This window comes from Pseudophryne corroboree, chromosome 11, assembly GCF_028390025.1.
Source record: "Pseudophryne corroboree isolate aPseCor3 chromosome 11, aPseCor3.hap2, whole genome shotgun sequence".
Taxonomy (NCBI): Eukaryota; Metazoa; Chordata; class Amphibia; order Anura; family Myobatrachidae; genus Pseudophryne; species Pseudophryne corroboree.
Window position 1 is genome coordinate 129,053,541 of NC_086454.1, and position 18,604 is coordinate 129,072,144.

At 44.2% G+C, this 18,604-nt stretch overlaps 1 protein-coding gene across 1 annotated transcript in view; it reads right to left on the minus strand.

Moving 5' to 3' along the window:
• Positions 1–18,604, minus strand: part of LOC134969093 (synaptotagmin-A-like) — a 166,435-nt gene that overhangs the window by 79,119 nt on the left and 68,712 nt on the right. Inside the window, 3 exon segments of the mRNA XM_063944802.1 lie at positions 789–895; positions 1,401–1,568; positions 17,209–17,304. Of these exon segments, the coding sequence (XP_063800872.1) occupies positions 789–895; positions 1,401–1,568; positions 17,209–17,233 (300 nt within the window). The 5' untranslated portion in view covers positions 17,234–17,304.

Sequence of the window (18,604 nt, forward strand, 5' to 3'; positions counted from 1 at the left end):
TTTGCACCGCAGAGAAGAACCGCTGCATGCGAACGGGTCGGAATAACCCCCAGAATCTCCCTGAAACTGCTTCCAAAAGTAGGCAAGATCAAGCACAACAAATTGTGGTGGGAGGAATGGCCGTGGTCAAACCTTTTATTAGACATATTTGTTACTTAGTAAAACACAGAAGTCAGTGGGCCTGATACAGAGATGGTTGGAGGTGCCATCACTGCTGCTCACATGGAAACAGCAGCAACAGCACTAATGTTATTGCTGCAGGAGGCGTCTGATTTAAGTAGACACCTCATGCTTGCATTAGTGATCTGTGCTGTATCCTAAAACGCAGCATCGGATCACCAGCAATGCCATCAGCTGGCTGTGTGACACATGGGGTATTTTGACAGAGAACCTGGCTTCGTCAGTCCCCCAAATTGGAGGCGATGTGCATCCATTTTGGGGAACAATGGCCATCACAGCCCCTACTCCCCCAAAGGCAGGAGACTGTCAATCATTGATAGGCTGCTGCTGATCTTCATACGACATTGCAGACTCATACTGCATATGAGCAGTTAGGGTCTGGTGCATGCGCAATGTACTGAACATCGATACTTTGACTCGTGCACTGCAGATCAAACGCGACTTGAATCAGGCCCAGTGTGCGCTGGCAATGCAGCATTGTCACTTGGCACAGCAAAGTCCATGGCGCACCAAATATCCCCATTTGGTTATTTTATTAGAGCAAGTGTGTAGATGAACATACAGTATCTGTAAATGAAAATATAAATAAATAAATAAATGTAACTTGCCTTTGAGTTCTGCTCTTCCTTTGCTGTCTCTAAGAAGGCAGGAGTTAGACTCTTTACCAGAATGCTTCCTTTCTTTTGAATACTCTTACCATTGCTGAACTTCTTGTCTATAAGTTAACAGATACATTATTATAATAATTAATTCATATACTTGTCATTGCCGTGCTCTGCAAAGAAAAAGCAATTCACTAATTCCCCATAGTGTCTCAAAATAATCAAATAAGCAAACAGTACAGAGTGCAGATAATTGGTATTAGATGTGTAACACAAACCCTTGCACAAACCACATTTTTGGTGGCTCAGACAAGATATCCCTGTTCTTTAAACCCTAATGAGAGCCCCCAGCCAGTAGCAGCTAACACATACGCCCAAATAGGTGCTTATTATTATATAGATGCTCCCAATTAGGTACTCCCTCTGAGGATTGAGCACACAATCAGGCACACTCTCTAATTAAAGTTATTAAACACATATGGGCTTATTCAGACTTTCACAGATGTCAGCTGCAGATAAAGGGCTTTATAGTGCACATATCATGCACCTCATAATAACTTCTAGTATAGGCAGCAGAAATGCAATAAAAAAACAAACTGTTGGGACATTCCTTCTTACCTTTCACAATAGAGGAGGATTTATACTTATAATACTGGTGCATCTTCCATGCTAAAATAACCAGTGCAATCAAAAACAATGCTAAAGCCAAAGCCAAAAGACTGTATTTCAAAGTTGTCGAAAATGGTAGAAAAATTTGGAGGTAAGAATACTGGAAGATCATGGTTCCTAAGACAGAGAAGAATTAGATCAGATGCTGTAAAGTAAATATATAAAATAGTCCCCTTAATGATTAAATATCCCCCACTAATGTAACATTTATTATAAATTGAAAGACTTCACTTTTTGGTTATTAGTTATGCAACGACACTGGGCATATATATGAAGGGGTTGGGTATGTTATGCCGGCTGCCGGGATCCCGGTATTCAGCATACCGACACCAGAATCCCGGTAGCAGAATGCTGGCAGGGAGGCGAGCAGAACACAGCCCCTTGCAGGCTCGCTGCGCTCGCCATGCAGCGGGTTCGCCACAGGTTCTAATCCCACTCTATGGGTGTCGTGGACACCCACGAGATGGAATGCCGACCCGCAGGGTCTATTCTAACTGCTGGCATTTTTAGTGCTCGGGATCCCGGCGTTGGCATGTAACATAACCGAATCCTATATGAAAGAGTAGTGTGATAGGAAACATGTTTGCTTTCATTTTCTAAACTGAACTAGCAAATGAAAAATTTGGGGCTACATTTACTATATAAAACTTTGAAAAGTCACCACATCTTCTGTGGTTTTGGCTTATTGATTTACAGGGCAATTACATTTTAAAAGCTTTGCACAGTTAACTATATGGAACACCACAAGTGAACAGAAAATAACAAACGCTTAGCCCCCATTCAGGGCACTGACTTACTTCTTCACCCCTGTCTAACCTTGGGCAGCTAATCTGCAAACATAAAGGGGGTGCAGTGTGCGCACCCCGGGAGCCCAGTGAGATGCTATTAGCATCTCACTGGTACGATCGCCTCTGCCTGATTGACAGGCAGAGACGGTTGCGGGGCAGGAGGGGGTGTGCCAACGTCGTTAGAACGCCATTGGCGTGGCACGGTCCGGACAACAGAGGCATGTCCGGACTGTTGGGGGGGCGCTGCGGCTGCATGACATCCCGCAGCCGCTGCAACCTAGGGCGTAGTGAGTAGCAGCCTACGAGCACACAGGAGCAGTGTTGGCAGGGAGCTACTTGTCAGGTACAAAAGTATCGCTGCTGTGCAATGCTTTTGTACCTGTGCGGGGTGGAGGAAGGGGGGTAGGGCCTGACATGCGGGGCAGACTAGCCCTGTGTTGGGTGTACCCCCCCCCCCCCCCACTTCTCAGAGTAAATTATCGCAGATGTGCTAAATTTAGCACATCTTTGATCATATTTGAATTAGGCCCATAAAGTCCCTTAAATGAAGTCTCAGTCCTCTTTCTCATAGAGACCATGCACAGTCTCAGTCTTGCTTCCTGCCAGTATTACACAGGCTCCGGCCTACTCACACTCAAGGCTCCCCAGTAAATTGTATCTCAGTCCCAGAGTTTCATGGCCTTCTCTATCTCCCACAGGTTTAGACTCAGGATTCCTGGTCAACAATGGCTCAATAGCACAATGACCTCAGTCTGGTTTTATCTTAACAAGGCAGTTTACACAGGCCACAGCCTGCTTTGACTGCAGAGTCTTCCAGTCTGCCTCTCCACTGCAGCAATTAGGTGTTCTCACACCTGCATTATCTTCCCTGTGCGGGCGGATCCCCCCTGCTCCACACAGAATACATGTAATTTACCCTGATACTGCCACAGTACCCCACTCTGTTCCTTTGTTAAATGAAATAACTGCACTGAGATATTCAAGATGTTTTATATGTTGGCCAAGCAAGCAACAGAACAGCTCTCACAATAACTGTAAGTCTGCAAATAAAGTAAAGTTGTATGATCAGTTGACAGGACAAATGCACATAACATACTATGTGTTGTGAGTGTTGTTAATTTGTGAATTAATAATGCAAAAAACAAAAGCCTTATGTGTCCTAATCCTCATAAACTGTAATACTGTGAAGGAAGGAATTACTGCCTTTACACACAGTATACCGGCGCCGGAATCCCGAAAGCCAGCATACCGACACTTATTCTCCCTCGTGGGGGGTCCACGGCCCCCCTGGAGGGAGAATAAAATAGCGTGGCGCGCGTGCCCGCAGCGTGGCAAGCGCAGCGAGCCCGCAAGGGGCTCATTTGCGATCGCCACACTGTCAGTATGCCGGTGGTCGGGCTCCCGGCGCCGGTATGCTGGTCGCCAGGAGCCCGACCGCCGGCATACCATACTACACCCATACAGAATACTGTAACAGGTTACAGAATATTTTATTTACATATTAAAAAATGCATGCTAACATGCAGGCGGAATGAAAGGTGTATTACCATTCACACGGGATGTCCAAGTCTGACTGAGATTGTGCGACCATGCCTAATTTATGCCTACAGACACACAAAGAAACAACATATTTTATAAAACAGAACATTTGAAACTACATGAAGGGGTAAATGAACTAAGCAGCGCTTAGTAAGTGATGTCTTTGGCAGTTTGGGCTGCTAGATTTAAAGCGGCAATAATATAAAAAAAATAAAACAGACATTTTTTGAATTAAATATTATTTCCCGTTTAATTCCAGCGGCTGATAATACTGAAGATGAACTAGTTTTAAAAAGTGCAGCTCAGTAGATTTACCCCTGAGAGTACAATAATATTTAATATGGGTTAAAAGCATATTGAATATGGTACATTTATAATGTGGATAATCACTTTATAGCAGGCCTTGCCAACCTGTGGCTCTCCAGCTATTATGAAACTACAAGTCCCAGCATGCCGTGCCACAGCTTTGCTATTAGGGAATGCTAAACCTGTCGCAGGGCATACTGGGATATGTAGTTTCACAACAGCTGGAGAGCCACAGGTTGGCCAGGCCTGCTTTATAGGTGTAGGATCATAATAAGAAATTGGATGGCTATGTTTTTTTAACAGTCACTATGTCAGCAGTTACTATGTGACAGGATAATGCCATTACTGGGTTTCAACCAGGGACTTAACTAGGTGTGGGCGGATGGTGCCTAGGCACACAGCGCAGTTGCGCTGTGGGTGCACCATCCGCATCCACACTGACTGGCCGTCACAGCTGCAGCGCTGCCAGCTGTAGTGTACTGTATATTAGTAGTGTTGCGCCCAGATCCTTCCCTGCCAGAGGCAGCGCTGCTAATATACATTACTAGCACGTTAGGCAGCACTGGGCTATCTGTGATATCCTCTCTTACCCCATGTGCTTCGCTCCACCCCCCTTACTTCTGCATTCACTGACTGAACAGCAACATCTGGGTACTGGAGATGGCTCTTACTGCTGCTCAGTCCAACGTGAAGACAGGCTGGTTCTCTCTCTCACCCACTCCCTCCCCTCGTTCCCTCATGCATGCATCTAACCAAATGACTGTCCAGTGCACAGTCATACTACAAAGCTCTCAGTGCAACTATTGCTTATTGTAGGTATGTGCCTTTAGATAAATGACATCACTGTGGGCGGGATGTACTAACCTCTCCCGTTGCGGTATTAGGGTTATCTCTGTGCTCCCGGTGTTTACTCCTCGTTAGTTGTTTTCCATCTGCTGCCCGGCACTCCCTGTAGTTTCCGCGTCACACTGGTTGTCACTGCGGTCTGCCATAATCACAGCCGCGGCCACTGATCCCTCCACAGTTGTTGTTCAGCGCTGCATTCCCCCTGTCAGTGAGTCGCCCATGCGCAGTAGTCACAGTAGTAGGAAGCAGAGACTACTGCTCATGCGCGCCTCACTGACAGGGGGAGCGCATCGCTGAACAACCGCTGTGGAGGCATCAGTGGCCGCAGCGGTGATTATGTCAAACCGCAGTGACAACCAGTGTGACGTAGAAACTACAGGGAGTGTTAGGGAGCGCCCGGCAGCACCTAGGAACATCCTCCTTTATACATCACTTGCAGCGCATTCATTATAAGTCATTGTCAAATTCAGAAACTTTGGGTAATAGCTTAAACAGTCCACTGACACCTAAAGGATGTGGTTTGTTTGAATATTATTGCTCTGTGAGGATGAGGATGTAAACACTGAAGGGGGGTAATCTGAGGATGAGGATGACATCTTGCCACTGTAGAGCCAGTTGGTGCAAGGAGAGACTAATTGCTTCTTTTTGGTGGGGGCCCAAACAAACCAATCATTTCAACCACAGTCATGTGGCAGACCCTGTTGCTGAAATTATTGGTTTGTTAAAGTGCGCATGTCCTGTATAAGGGTGGGTGGGAGGGCCCAAGGACAATTCCATCTTGCACATCTTTTCTTTGCCACATAATTCCAGGGGTGCTGCCCCTCTGCCCTATAAGCCCGGGGGTGCTGCCCCACTGCCATTTAAGTCCAGGGGTGCTGTTTCCTGTCTGCTGTGCTGTGTAATTATCCAGGGGTGCTGTCTATGCTGTATAAGTCCAGGGCTGCTATTGTACTTGATCCTAGGTTTAAATGAAAGCCTAGAGCAGATATGAAACAAGCTTCAACATCACAAACAGATTTGTGAAAAGTAGCTGCAAAGGTGGAAATGGAAATTGTCAAAGTGTTTTTAAATAAAGTGGGGAGAGACCACATTTTTGTCCAAAGTCAGTGTGACTCAGAAGAGACTGAATCATAATCCAGTGCAACTGCCGGAGAGGTAAACGTGATGTTTTCTGCCAGAGCATTAGAGAGAGGTTCTTCTCAATTATTTCATGTATGGGACTCACTCAAATGAATGGCTCCAATTAGTGAACCTTAATTTTGATTTACTATTGATGTTCCACATTTTGGGATTATATATTTAGAAGATGCGCATTTGTTGTACAGGGATCTTCTTTTCCGAAGGGCTGCATAGGGTTATCTCAAGAGCTCACGGTGTTAGAAGAACAGAGTTTCAGTAATCTTGCATTGCACGAGCTTTCCATTGCACTGCAGCACTAGATGGGACAGAAACTCCTGTGAGGCAAAAACAGTTACTGAATAAGGCCCATTATGGAGTGTCATGGTGGTTTACAGCCAGGAAGATGTCTGGCTTGCCAGGCTGAGGCATGCTGTGGGCACAGATGTTAGCATTGCTTCCTCCCACAGTCCTACTTATAGAATGAAATGAGTTTGGACTGAAAAGTGGTAAGCTCCACTAGGGTAGGGGATCAATAAAAAAATGTACTGCACAGTTGTGCTTAGTACTCTACCGAACCCACCCAAACTCAACTTGCCCCATCCGGGGCTGTTGTGGGGGCTCAGAAGGGGCTGCTAAAACAACTAAGGGGCTGCTTTATTTAAAAATAAAATAAACAAAACACACAGATCTGCTCACATGCTACTCCATGGAGGGGAAAATATCCAATCTTGATCCTGTGGTATACACCAGTTTATTTGCATCCCAGCATTAAATCAGAGATTATCTTAATCCCTGTAAATGTTAAAGTGGTACAATTTTGGTGGCTTGGGCCTCTAGTTTTTCAGTTTGTCCTGTAATGTGGTAATTAATAATTATATATTTGCTTGGTTGAAGTCCTTTCTGTTCCACACCAATATAGGAGTGGAGGTGAAGGCCTGTGTGTTGTTCCTAATTGCTTGTGCCTCTCTAATTTTTAATCACCTTTTTGACACTGTGCTCTTCTCTTGCTTCTTCTCATAATGTGAAAAGTTATCAAATATGGAGGTGGCATGTTTGTAGCTAGCTATGATTCGGAGAACTTGGCAAGCTTTTACCAGGGGGACCACCTATCGCTGAAACTGTGTATGTCCTGTTTAAACAACATAAGGGTGGGTGGGAGGGTCCAAGACAATTCCATCTTGCACCTCTTTTTTTTCTTTGCATTATGTGCTCTTTGGGGCCTATTTTTAAAAACTGCCATCCTGTCTGCCACTGCAGTGCCACTCCTAGATGGTCCACTTGTGTTACTTAGCTTAGTCATCCAGCGACCTCGGTGCAACCTTTTGGCCTAAAAACAATAGTGTGAGGTGTTCAGAATAGACTGGAAATGAATGGAAATTAGTGTTATTGAGGTTAATAATACCGTAGGATCAAAATTACCCCCAAATTCTGTGATTTTAGTTGTTTTATGGGTTGTTTTTTTTAAATCATCCAGATTCAAAACCAAAACCCAAAAAGAGAGTGGTTTTAGCAAAACCAATCCAGATCTAAATCTCGAGTGGAGATCCAGATCCAAAACCAAAACCGAAAAGTGTCCGCTGCACATGTAACACCCTAATATATTAAAATATATAATTCTGCTAGTATTAAATTAATGTATAAAATGCTGTATAGAAAGTTGAATATTGGAGGTGTTTTAACTGTGGATCCCTCACAGAGGGAAATACAACTTGGGATCCCTCACAGAAAGAAATATTAGTGATAAAATGTTCCCCCTCATGGAGGGGAGTTGGAGCTGGCCACTGAGATGGAAATATAGGGAATGCAGGCTCCCAGTGCACGGCGGGCTGTTGGACTAAGCCGCAAATGGGGGAACTCCTGGGAGGCAGTGTCCCCCATTAAAGGCTGGCTGACGTCACGAGCAGGGTCTGGAAACCCGAATCGCTTGCACCAGGACGGTTGAAGGATCCCGCAGTGGATGCTGGGAGTGTGTGACATGGTTGGAAAATGGCCGCGCAGGGGATGAGGACTGAGATACCTTGTCCACGGTAACGGGACATTCAAGGAGAAACAACAACCATCTCCGGTTCCATCCGATGCAGTGTGTGAGCGGGGCTTGAAGCGCGACCTCCCAGGAGCCTGGTGACATCAGCAGGAAGGTGTGATAGATCCGCCTAGCTAGGTGGGAATAGGCGGCGACTTCCCTCTGAGAGGCAGGCTGAAGAAGGCATGGCATGCCGGTGATTGACGGTGGTGGGTGGAGCCATCAAGACAGCCCTAGCATTGAGAAGCCATATATGTACAAGCAGCCAACAATAGCCTATGCAACTTGACAGGTATAGTGAATGCAACAGTGACACTATACATTACTTCATCATAGAAATACTGTTTCTTCAACCAGGGATCCTTAAATACAGCTGTAGTAATAAGTGCACTTATTATAAATAATAGAGTACTCCTTTGATTCGCTTAGAACTGATATTACAGCATATAAAAGAACACAGCAAAATTATCTTATATAACACAGGAGTAGCTGCAGTCAATAGACGTACTAGAGAGATTATTACGCACTGACAGCCTACAGCATACTGCATCTCTGACAGGAACTAGCATCCCAGTGATAGTTCAAGTTCAACTACACCAGTAATTATTCAGTGGATCAGCGTACTGTGCCCTATTTTCTTGGAAGTAGCAAGGGAAGATAAACCTACAGAGTGAGAGGATTACAAAGAGCCTTTACTTGTTACGCCTGCTTCCAGTCTTTCTGGAATATCAAATGTTCATACTGCTACAGTGAGCCCAGGGGAAGGAAACTATAGTGCTAATTAAAGATGTGCACTGGAAATTTTTCGGGTTTTGTGTTTTGGTTGTGGATTCGGTTCCGCGGCTGTGTTTTGGATTCGGACGCGTTTTGGCAAAACCTCCCTTAAAAATTTTTGTCGGATTCAGGTGTATTTTGGATTCAGGTGTTTTTTTTCCAAAAACCCCTCACAAACAGCTTAAATCGTAGAATTTAGGGGTAATTTTGATCCCATAGTATTATTAACCTCCATAACCATAATTTCCACTCATTTCCAGTCTATTCTGAACACCTCACACCTCAGAATATTATTTTTAGTCCTAAAATTTGCACCAAGGTCACTGGATGACTAGGCTAAGCAACCCAAGTGACCGGCACAAACACCTAGCCCATCTAGGAGTGGCACTGCACTGGCAGACAGGATGGCACTTATAAAAATTTGCCCCAAACATCACATGATGCAAAGATAAATAAAATAATAAAAAAGGTGCAAGATGGAATTGTCATTGTGCCCTCCCACCCACCCTTATGTTGTATAAACAGGACATGCACACTTTAACAAACCCATCATTTCAGTGACAGGGTCTGCCACACGACTGTGGCTGAAATGACTGGTTGGTTTGGGCCCCCACCAAAAAAAGAAGCAATCAATCTCTCCTTGCTCAAACTGGCTCTACAGAGGCAAGATGTCGACCTCATAATCATCCTCCGATTCCTCACCCCTTTCACTGTGTACATCCCCCTCCTCACAGAGTATTAATTCGTTCCCACTGGGATTCACCATCTCAGGTCCATGTGTACTTTCCGGAGGCAATTGCTGGTGAATGTCTCCACGGATGAATTGATTATAATTCATTTTGATGAACATCATCTTCTCCACATTTTGTGGAAGTAACCTCGTATGACGATCGCTGACAAGGACACCGACTGCACTAAACACTGTTTCGGAGTACACACTGTAGGGGGGGCAACTTAGGTAAAATAAAGCCAGTTTGTGCAAGGACCTCCAAATGGCCTCTTTTTCCTGCCAGTATACGTACGGACTGTCCGACGTACCTACTTGGTTGCTGTCACTCATATAATCCTCCACCATTCTTTCAATGGTGACAGAATCATATGCAGTGATAGTAGACACTATGTCAGTAATCGTTGGCAGGTCCTTCAGTCCGGACCAGATGTCAGTTTTTGCTCCTGACTGCCCTGTATCACCACCAGCGGGTGGTTTTGGAAATCTGATCCTTTTCCTGGCAGGAGAAAATGAAGGAGGAGCTGTTGAGCTGTTGGCGGGTTACGTTCCGCTTGACTTGACAAGTGTCTCACCAGCATGTCTTTGAACATGTGCAGACTTGTGTCTGCTGGAAAGAGAGATACAACGTAGGCTTTAAACCTAGGATCGAGCACGGTGGCCAAAATGTAGTGCTCCGATTTCAACAGATAGACCACCTGTGAATCCTGGTTAAGTGAATGTAGGGCTCCATCCAAAAGTCCCACATGCCTAGCGGAATCGCTCCGTTTTAGCTCCTCCTTCAATCTCTCCAGCTGCTTCTGCAAAACCTGATGAGGGGAATAATCTGACTCAGGCTGGCAGTGTCTGAACTGACTTCACGTGTGGCAAATTCAAAGGGTTGCAGAACCTTGCACAACGTTGAAATCATTCTCCACTGCGCTTGAGTCGGTTGACTTCCCCCTCCTTTGCCTATATCGTAGGCAGATGTATAGGCTTGAATGGCCTTTTGCTGCTCCTCCATCCTCTGAAGCATATAGAGGGTTGAATTCCACCTCGTTACCACCTCTTGCTTCAGATGATGGCGGGGCAGGTTGAGGAGTGTTTGCCGGTGGCTGAATGACGAAAGTGGCCCGCAATTCTTTGGGCCACCGACAGCATCTCTTGCACGCTCCTGTCGTTTTTAAAAAAATTCTGCACCACCAAATTCAATGTATGTGCAAAACATGGGACGTGCTTAAATTTGCCCACATGTAATGCACGCTCAATATTGGTGGCGTTGTCCGATGTCCCAAATCCCCAGGAGAGTCCAATTGGGGTAAGCCATTCTGCGATGATGTTCCTCAGTTTCCGTAAGAGGTTGTCAGCTGTGTGCCTCTTATAGAAAGCGGTGATACAAAGCGTAGCCTGCCTAGGAACGAGTTGGCGTTTGCGAGATGCTGCTACTAGTGCCGCCGCCACTGTTCTTGCTGCAGGAGGCAATACATCTACCCAGTGGGCTGTCACAGTCATATAGTCCTGAGTCTGCCCTGCTTCACTTGTCCACATGTCCGTGCTTAAGTGGACAGTGGGTACAACTGCAATTTTTAGGACACTGGTGACTCTTTTTCAGACGTCTGTGTAGATTCTCGGTATCGCCTGCCTAGAGAAGTGGAACCTAGATGGTATTTGGTACCGGGGACACACTACCTCAACAAATTCTCTAAGTCCCTGTGAACTAACGCCGGATACCGGACGCACGTCTAACACCAACACAGCTGCCAAGGCCTGAGTTATCCGCTTTGCAACAGGATGACTGCTGTGATATTTCATCTTCCTCGCAAAGGACTGTTGGACAGTCAATTGCTTACTGGAAGTAGTACAAGTGGTCTTCCGACTTCCCCTCTGGGATCATGATCGACTCCCAGCAGCAACAACAGCAGCGCCAGCAGCAGTAGACGTTACACTCAAGGATCCATCGGAGGAATCCCAGTCAGGAGAGGAGTCGTCAGACTTGCCAGTGACATGGCCTGCAGTACTATTGGCTTTCCTGTCTGAGGAAATTGACACTGAGGGAGTTGGTGGTGTGGTTTGCAGGAGCTTGGTTACAAGAGGAAGGGATTTAGTTGTCAGTGGACTGCTTCCGCTGTCACCCAAAGTTTTTGAACTTGCCAATGACTTCTGATGAATGCGCTCCAGGTGACGTATAAGGGAGGATGTTCCTAGGTGGTTAATGTCCTTACCCCTACTTATTACAGCTTGACAAAGGCAACACACGGCTTGACACCAGTTGTCCGTATTTCTGTTGAAATAATTGCACACCGAAGAGGTGATTTTTTTTTGTATTTTGACCAGGCATGTCAATGGCCTTATTCATCTCACGGACAACAGGTGTCTCCCCGGGTGCCTGACTTAAACAAACCACCTCACCATAAGAATCCTCATTGTCAATTTCCTCCTCAGCGCCAGCAACACCCATATCCTCATCCTGGTGTACTTCAACAGTGACATCTTCAATTTGAATATTAGGAACTGGACTGTGGGTGCTCCTTCCAGCACTTGCAGGGGGCATGCAAATGGTGGAAGGAGCCACCTCTTCACGTCCAGTGTTGGGAAGGTCAGGCATCGCAACCGACACAATTGGACTCTCCTTGGGGATTTGTGATTTAGAAGAACGCACAGTTCTTTGCTGTGCTTTTGCCAGCTTAACTCTTTTCATTTCTCTAGTGGGAGGATGAGTGCTTCCATCCTCATGTGAAGCTGAACCACTAGCCATGAACACAGACCAGGGCCTCAGCCGTTCCTTGCCACTCCGCGTCGTAAATGGCATATTGGCAAGTTTACGCTTCTCCTCAGACGCTTTTAATTTAGATTTTTGGGACATCATTTTACTGAACTTTTGCTTTTTGGATTTTACATGCTCTCTACTATGAAATTGGGCATCGGCCTTGGCAGACGACGTTGATGGCATTTCATCATTTCTGCCATGACTAGTGGCAGCAGCTTCAGCACGAGGTGGAAGTGGATCTTGATCTTTCCCTATGTTACCCTCCACATTTTTGTTCTCAGTTTTTTAATGTGTGGAATTATATGCCAGTAAAATTTTTATATCAATAGCAATGGCCTACTGTACTGTACTACTATATATATACTGCTCACAACAATTCAGCACAGATATGGATACTTGAAGTGACACAGAGCTGCAAGATACAGCAATGGACTACTATACTGTACAACTATATACTGTTGGTCACCAAAATGCTGCACTGTACTACTATATATACTGCTCACAACAATGCAGCACAGATATGTATACTTGAAGTGACATGGAGCTTCAAGATACAGCAATGGACTACTATACTGTACAACTATATACTGTTGGTCACCAAAATGCTGCAGTGTACTACTATATACTGCTCACAACAATGCAGCACAGATATGGATACTTGAAGTGACACGGAGCTGCAAGATACAGCAATGGCCTACTGTACAACTATATACTGTTGGTCACCAAAATGCTGCACTGTACTACTATATATACTGCTCACAACAATGCAGCACAGATATGGATACTTGAAGTGACACGGAGCTGCATGATACAGCAATGGACTACTGTACTGTACAACTATATACTGTTGGTCACCAAAATGCTGCACTGTACTACTATATATACTGCTCACAACAATGCAGCACAGATATGGATACTTGCAGTGACATGGAGCTGCAAGATACAGCAATGAACTACTGTGCTGTTCAACTATATACTGTTGGTCACCAAAATGCTGCACTGTACTACTATATATACTGCTCACAACAATGCAGCACAGATATGGATACTTGAAGTGACACGGAGCTGCATGATACAGCAATGGCCTACTGTACTGTACAACTATATACTGTTCGTCACCAAAATGCTGCACTGTACTAGTATATACTGCTCACAACAATGCAGCACAGATATGGATACTTGCAGTGATACAGAGCTGCAAAACACAGCAATGGACTACTGTACTATACAACTATATACTGTTGGTCACCAAAATGCTGCACTGTACTACTATATATACTGCTCACAACAATTCAGCACAGATATGGATACTTGAAGTGACACGGAGCTTCAAGATACAGCAATGGACTACTGTACTGTACAACTATATACTGTTGGTCACCAAAATGCTGCACTGTACTACTATATATACTGCTCACAACAATTCAGCACAGATATGGATACTTGAAGTGACACGGAGCTGCAAGATACAGCAATGGACTACTGTACTGTACAACTATATACTGTTAGTCACCAAAATGCTGCACTGTACTACTATATATACTGCTCACAACAATGCAGCACAGATATGGATACTTGCAGTGATATGGAGCTGCAAGATACAGCAATGAACTACTGTGCTGTTCAACTATATACTGTTGGTCACCAAAATGCTGCACTTTACTACTATATATACTGCTCACAACAATGCAGCACAGATATGGATACTTGAACTGACACAGAACTGACACGGAACTGCAAGATACAGCAATGGACTACTGTACTGTACTACTATACTGTTGGTCACCAAAATGCTGCACTGTACTTCTATATATAATATATATAGTATATACTGGTCACACAACAATGCAGCAGATAATGAGCAATGATGATCAGGATACTGTCTAGAACTGAGTCTGACACGGAGCTGCAAGATACAGCAATGGCCTATTGTACTGTACTACTATAGTTATATACTTGTGGTCCCCACAATGCAGCACACTGAGCACAGATATTTGCAGCACACTGAGCACAGATATGGAGCTTTTCAGGCAAAGAACGTAGATATTTGCAGCACACTGAGCACAAATATGGAGCTTTTCAGGCAGAGAACGTAGCCATGTCCTCTCCGTTCAATCTCCAATGCACGAGTGAAAATGGCGGTGACGTGCGGCTCTTTATATGGAATACGAATCTCGCGATAATCCGACAGCGGGATGATGATGTTCATCCTCGTTCGGGTTAACCGAGCAAGGCGGGAAGATCCGAGGCTGCCTCGGACCCGTGTAAATTAGGTGAAGTTCGGGGGGGTTCGGATCTCGACGAACCGAACCCGCTCATCTCTAGTGCTAATAGGTAATTACTTAAATAGATATTGCCATAGTTGCAGGGAAATAATGGCACATAACTGTACTATTGTAACCTACGCAGGACACTGTTGCAACCTATTGTTCATAGGAGACAGTCCGAATAGCCTATTGGTACCCAATTGAACTGTAACTGTACTGTATGGAACCACCATATCACCATACTAGCATCTCTTTATTTCACTTGTCTTTATTATTATCCATATGAAATATTCTCTTATACCAGTGGTTCTCAAACTGTTTTGAGTCACGGCGCCCTAGAGTATCAGAATTTTTTTTCACGGCACCCGTAGGCCAAAAATTTCTTATTCAGAAATTTAGAAAGAAATATTAAATTAAGTCAATTGTGTTTATACATCATCCTTAGGTTCAATTGGTGGTTTATTAAATAAGAATCAAGATAATATATATACGTGTGCAAGAAAAACATGGATCCATCTGTATATCATAGAGATTAGGAGACTCTTATCTTAGTTAGCAGGAGGTCATAGGGGGAAATCCCAATGCGTTTCATCCTTCAGACTTCTTCAAGGGGTATTGACAAACTGGGACAGGGCTCTTACTTATACCCCCCACAATCAGGAAACTAATTACGACATCACTTCCTGTTTAGGTTATGTAATTCTCAGTAAGTATCAAACTGTAAGGAAAACTACATTTAAAATTAGAGTCAGTGTCTACTATTAATATCACAATTCAAAAACGAGTGTTTTGAAACAGTATTACCAGTCCAGTAAAGTTTTGTTTTCTGGAATTGTGGCACTTCCGCCACATTTCCAGTGTACATGTAGTTATAAAAATTGCTAAATTATTATCTTACACATTTTGGTTGCTGTTGAGTTTTGATTGTTTTGATGATGTTTAATAAAAGACACACGTATGGAACATTTGTACAAGTTTTAGCATACCAATTTGTGTTAATAAGTGTATGTATGTATGTATGTATGTATGTATGTATGTATGTATGTATGTATATATATATATATATATATATATATATTATATTAAAATAGCAAAGTGCTTATTTTTTAGGTAGAAAAGAAAAACATTCTCCGTAGTACCAAACACAATATCGCAAAAATTAGTTGTCACATATGAGAAAGTCAAGTCCACCACTGTTTTGAAGCGTCTGCGTGATAATTCCCCTCAACTCCAAATTAAGACTGGGGGAAATGTAATAGCCTGTGAGAATCAGAAGGTGAGTGCTTTTGTGAGAGTTTTCTTGTTTTTTAAAGTGGTAATCATTTACCTGGCAAAATCAACCTGGTTTTGAAATGTAAATGATTGCCACTTTAAAAAACCAGGAAAACTCTCACAAAATCTCTCATTTACTGTTTCTCACACTATTACATTCGCTCCCCCTGTGTTTTATGAAATCCTAAGAGAAAGAGCTATAATTCAGCTTTTCAATCTATGTTGAAAACATGTGGGACATTTTTACTTATATCCATGGAATGGCCCTACAACAGAATGTTGGCAGGTGTACAATTGTAATATAGTACATTACGTTATCCAACACTTAGAACAATAAGAAGTGTAGAACACTTTATTATACTCCGTTCCCGAGGAAGACATTTCTGCTGAACTAAATTTATCTTTACCAAGGAACTGTGAGTCAGTCATGGGAGCGCATCATATCTATTTGCTTTTAACATATTGACATTAAGCAAAGTGTTTACTTGTACACGAAAAGTCTAATCCACATAAAATCCTCTTTAATATTACATAAGTGGCAAGGTTGTTTTACATAGTAATATATTGTTAAAGTTCTATACAGAGTCCTCGGATACAGTTTCTCAACCTTCTTCAGTTCTCCTCATACATAGCATACAAATTGGCTACATTTATTAACCTGCAGTTTGTTAAAGCTACTACATACTTGTCTACTCTCCTGGAATAACCGGGAAGCTCCCAAAAATCAAAAGGCACTCCCAGCCACTCAGAGGAGTGGGCAAATCTACCAGATCCGGTCTCCACCCGCAGCCCAGCTACCCACTTGCCAAGTGAAATGGGTGGATTCAGTGGGAAATGACGTGACTCAGGTTCAATTGCATCATTGTAGCCATGCACCAGATTTACAATGGCAGAAATGTTGCCATTGTATAGCGTGGGTGTGGCCATGATGACGCAATTGCACAGCCTCTTTAACAGCATCATGCTCTCAGAACGCCCCTATATAAAGCCACATAACACCCTCTGGGAGGGGCAACCAGAAAGTCGGGCACTATGAGCTACTGATGATCAGAAGCTTTGACTTTAACAGAAATAAATGCTAAAAGCAAGCTGGTTTAATCTGTCATGAACTCACTCTTATTGCTATTTCAATAAGAGTATGTATGAGTTCATGTCACACATAACAGCTATACCCCGTAAGCACTGCCCGCAGTGTGTGCAAATGTTATTAATGCTCTTATGATAGAAACACAGCATTTATGTTGCCTGGTATTTGCAGGAAAAGAGAGAACATATGCCATGTGTTTTCTATGATACACTGGCATAGAAAGCACCTCATCTAGTCCAGGTGAACAATAGCTGCTGACTTGCCTGTTCTACAGTGCAGAAATACCATTCGGGCTGCTTGCCAGAGGGAAGGATTGCCACTTCCTTGTCCATACTGTTTAGTGTGTCTCTACTTGTCTTCTGTAAAGAAAAAAAAAACAGAAAACAAACCTTTAAACCTAATTCCACGAAGGCAGCAAGTACTCTATAGGAAATGTACAAAATGAAATGTCCAGTATTGTGTTCCTTAGGGCACCTTTCAGTGCATCCGATATACCAGCCTGCCACATCATTAACACCTTTTGGGCCTTTACAACACTCAGCAGGTGAAACTTCCCTTATAAGTTTATAAATGGACATTTAATAAATAAAGATCTGAAACTAATATAATTGTATGGATAATCACTAAATCATTCTTATGATAATGTACATGTATGAACGGGATCAGTACGTAATCCCGCTGGACGGGATCCCGGCGGTCGAAATACCGACGCCGGAATCCCGACCGCACAATCCCGACAGGGGTGGTGAGCGGAACGCAGCCCCTTGCGGGCTCGCTTCGCTCGCCACGCTGCAGGCACGGTGCCTCGCTACGCTCGGCACACTATTATATTCTCCCTCTATGGGTGTTGTGGACACCCACGGAGGGAGAATATGTCGGGATTGTGGCGTCGGTATTTCGACCGCCAGGATCCCGTCCAGCGGGATGTTGACCGCCTCCCGTATGAACCATTACCATGACACTACTCTGTAGCATACATTGCCCTTAACTCCCTATTGTCAAAAATCAGGTAAAACCTTGTTTAGAACATTTTTTTCTTATCTGTACACAACATTTGTAAGTTCATGATACATTGTTAAATGAAGAGAAGCCATTATATTTTATAGAAAGGTTTGTTGAAAATAGACCTGCCCTGACTTCTGGTGTCGATGAGAGCAGCCTGGTCTTAACGGAGCTCCATGTGCACTGCTGCCTCCACCAACACTGATGTATGGAGAGATACTTCTCTCCTATGCAGAGAAGGAACCAGTGCTGGAGATTTAATGCTGAAGGTTTGAGTTGCAGAGGTAAAAATCCAACATGGCGGGCGCTCCCTCCACAGCGTCTGCATCAGGCTCCATGGAGAACACACCTGCAGCAAGTCAAGCAAGATTTCTCTCCCCAGCCCCTTCACAGACTTCCTACCAGGACTTCTGAGCAACTATAGCTCCTATGCTTTAGGAACAAACTGACACTTCAGAAAGGCATGCAGGATTTGAAAGATCATCTTTCACAGCTCACACAGCAGGCCAGCCAGGCTGAAACGAGACTGGGGAGGCTTTTCAAGTTGTGCATTCATCAGAGGCGTATCTAGGGTAGGGCGAGTGGGCGCCTTGGCAGGCCCAGGAGAGGGGGGGCGCCGCCGGTGTCCAGGGCATCATGCCCCACTCGCCCCCGTTA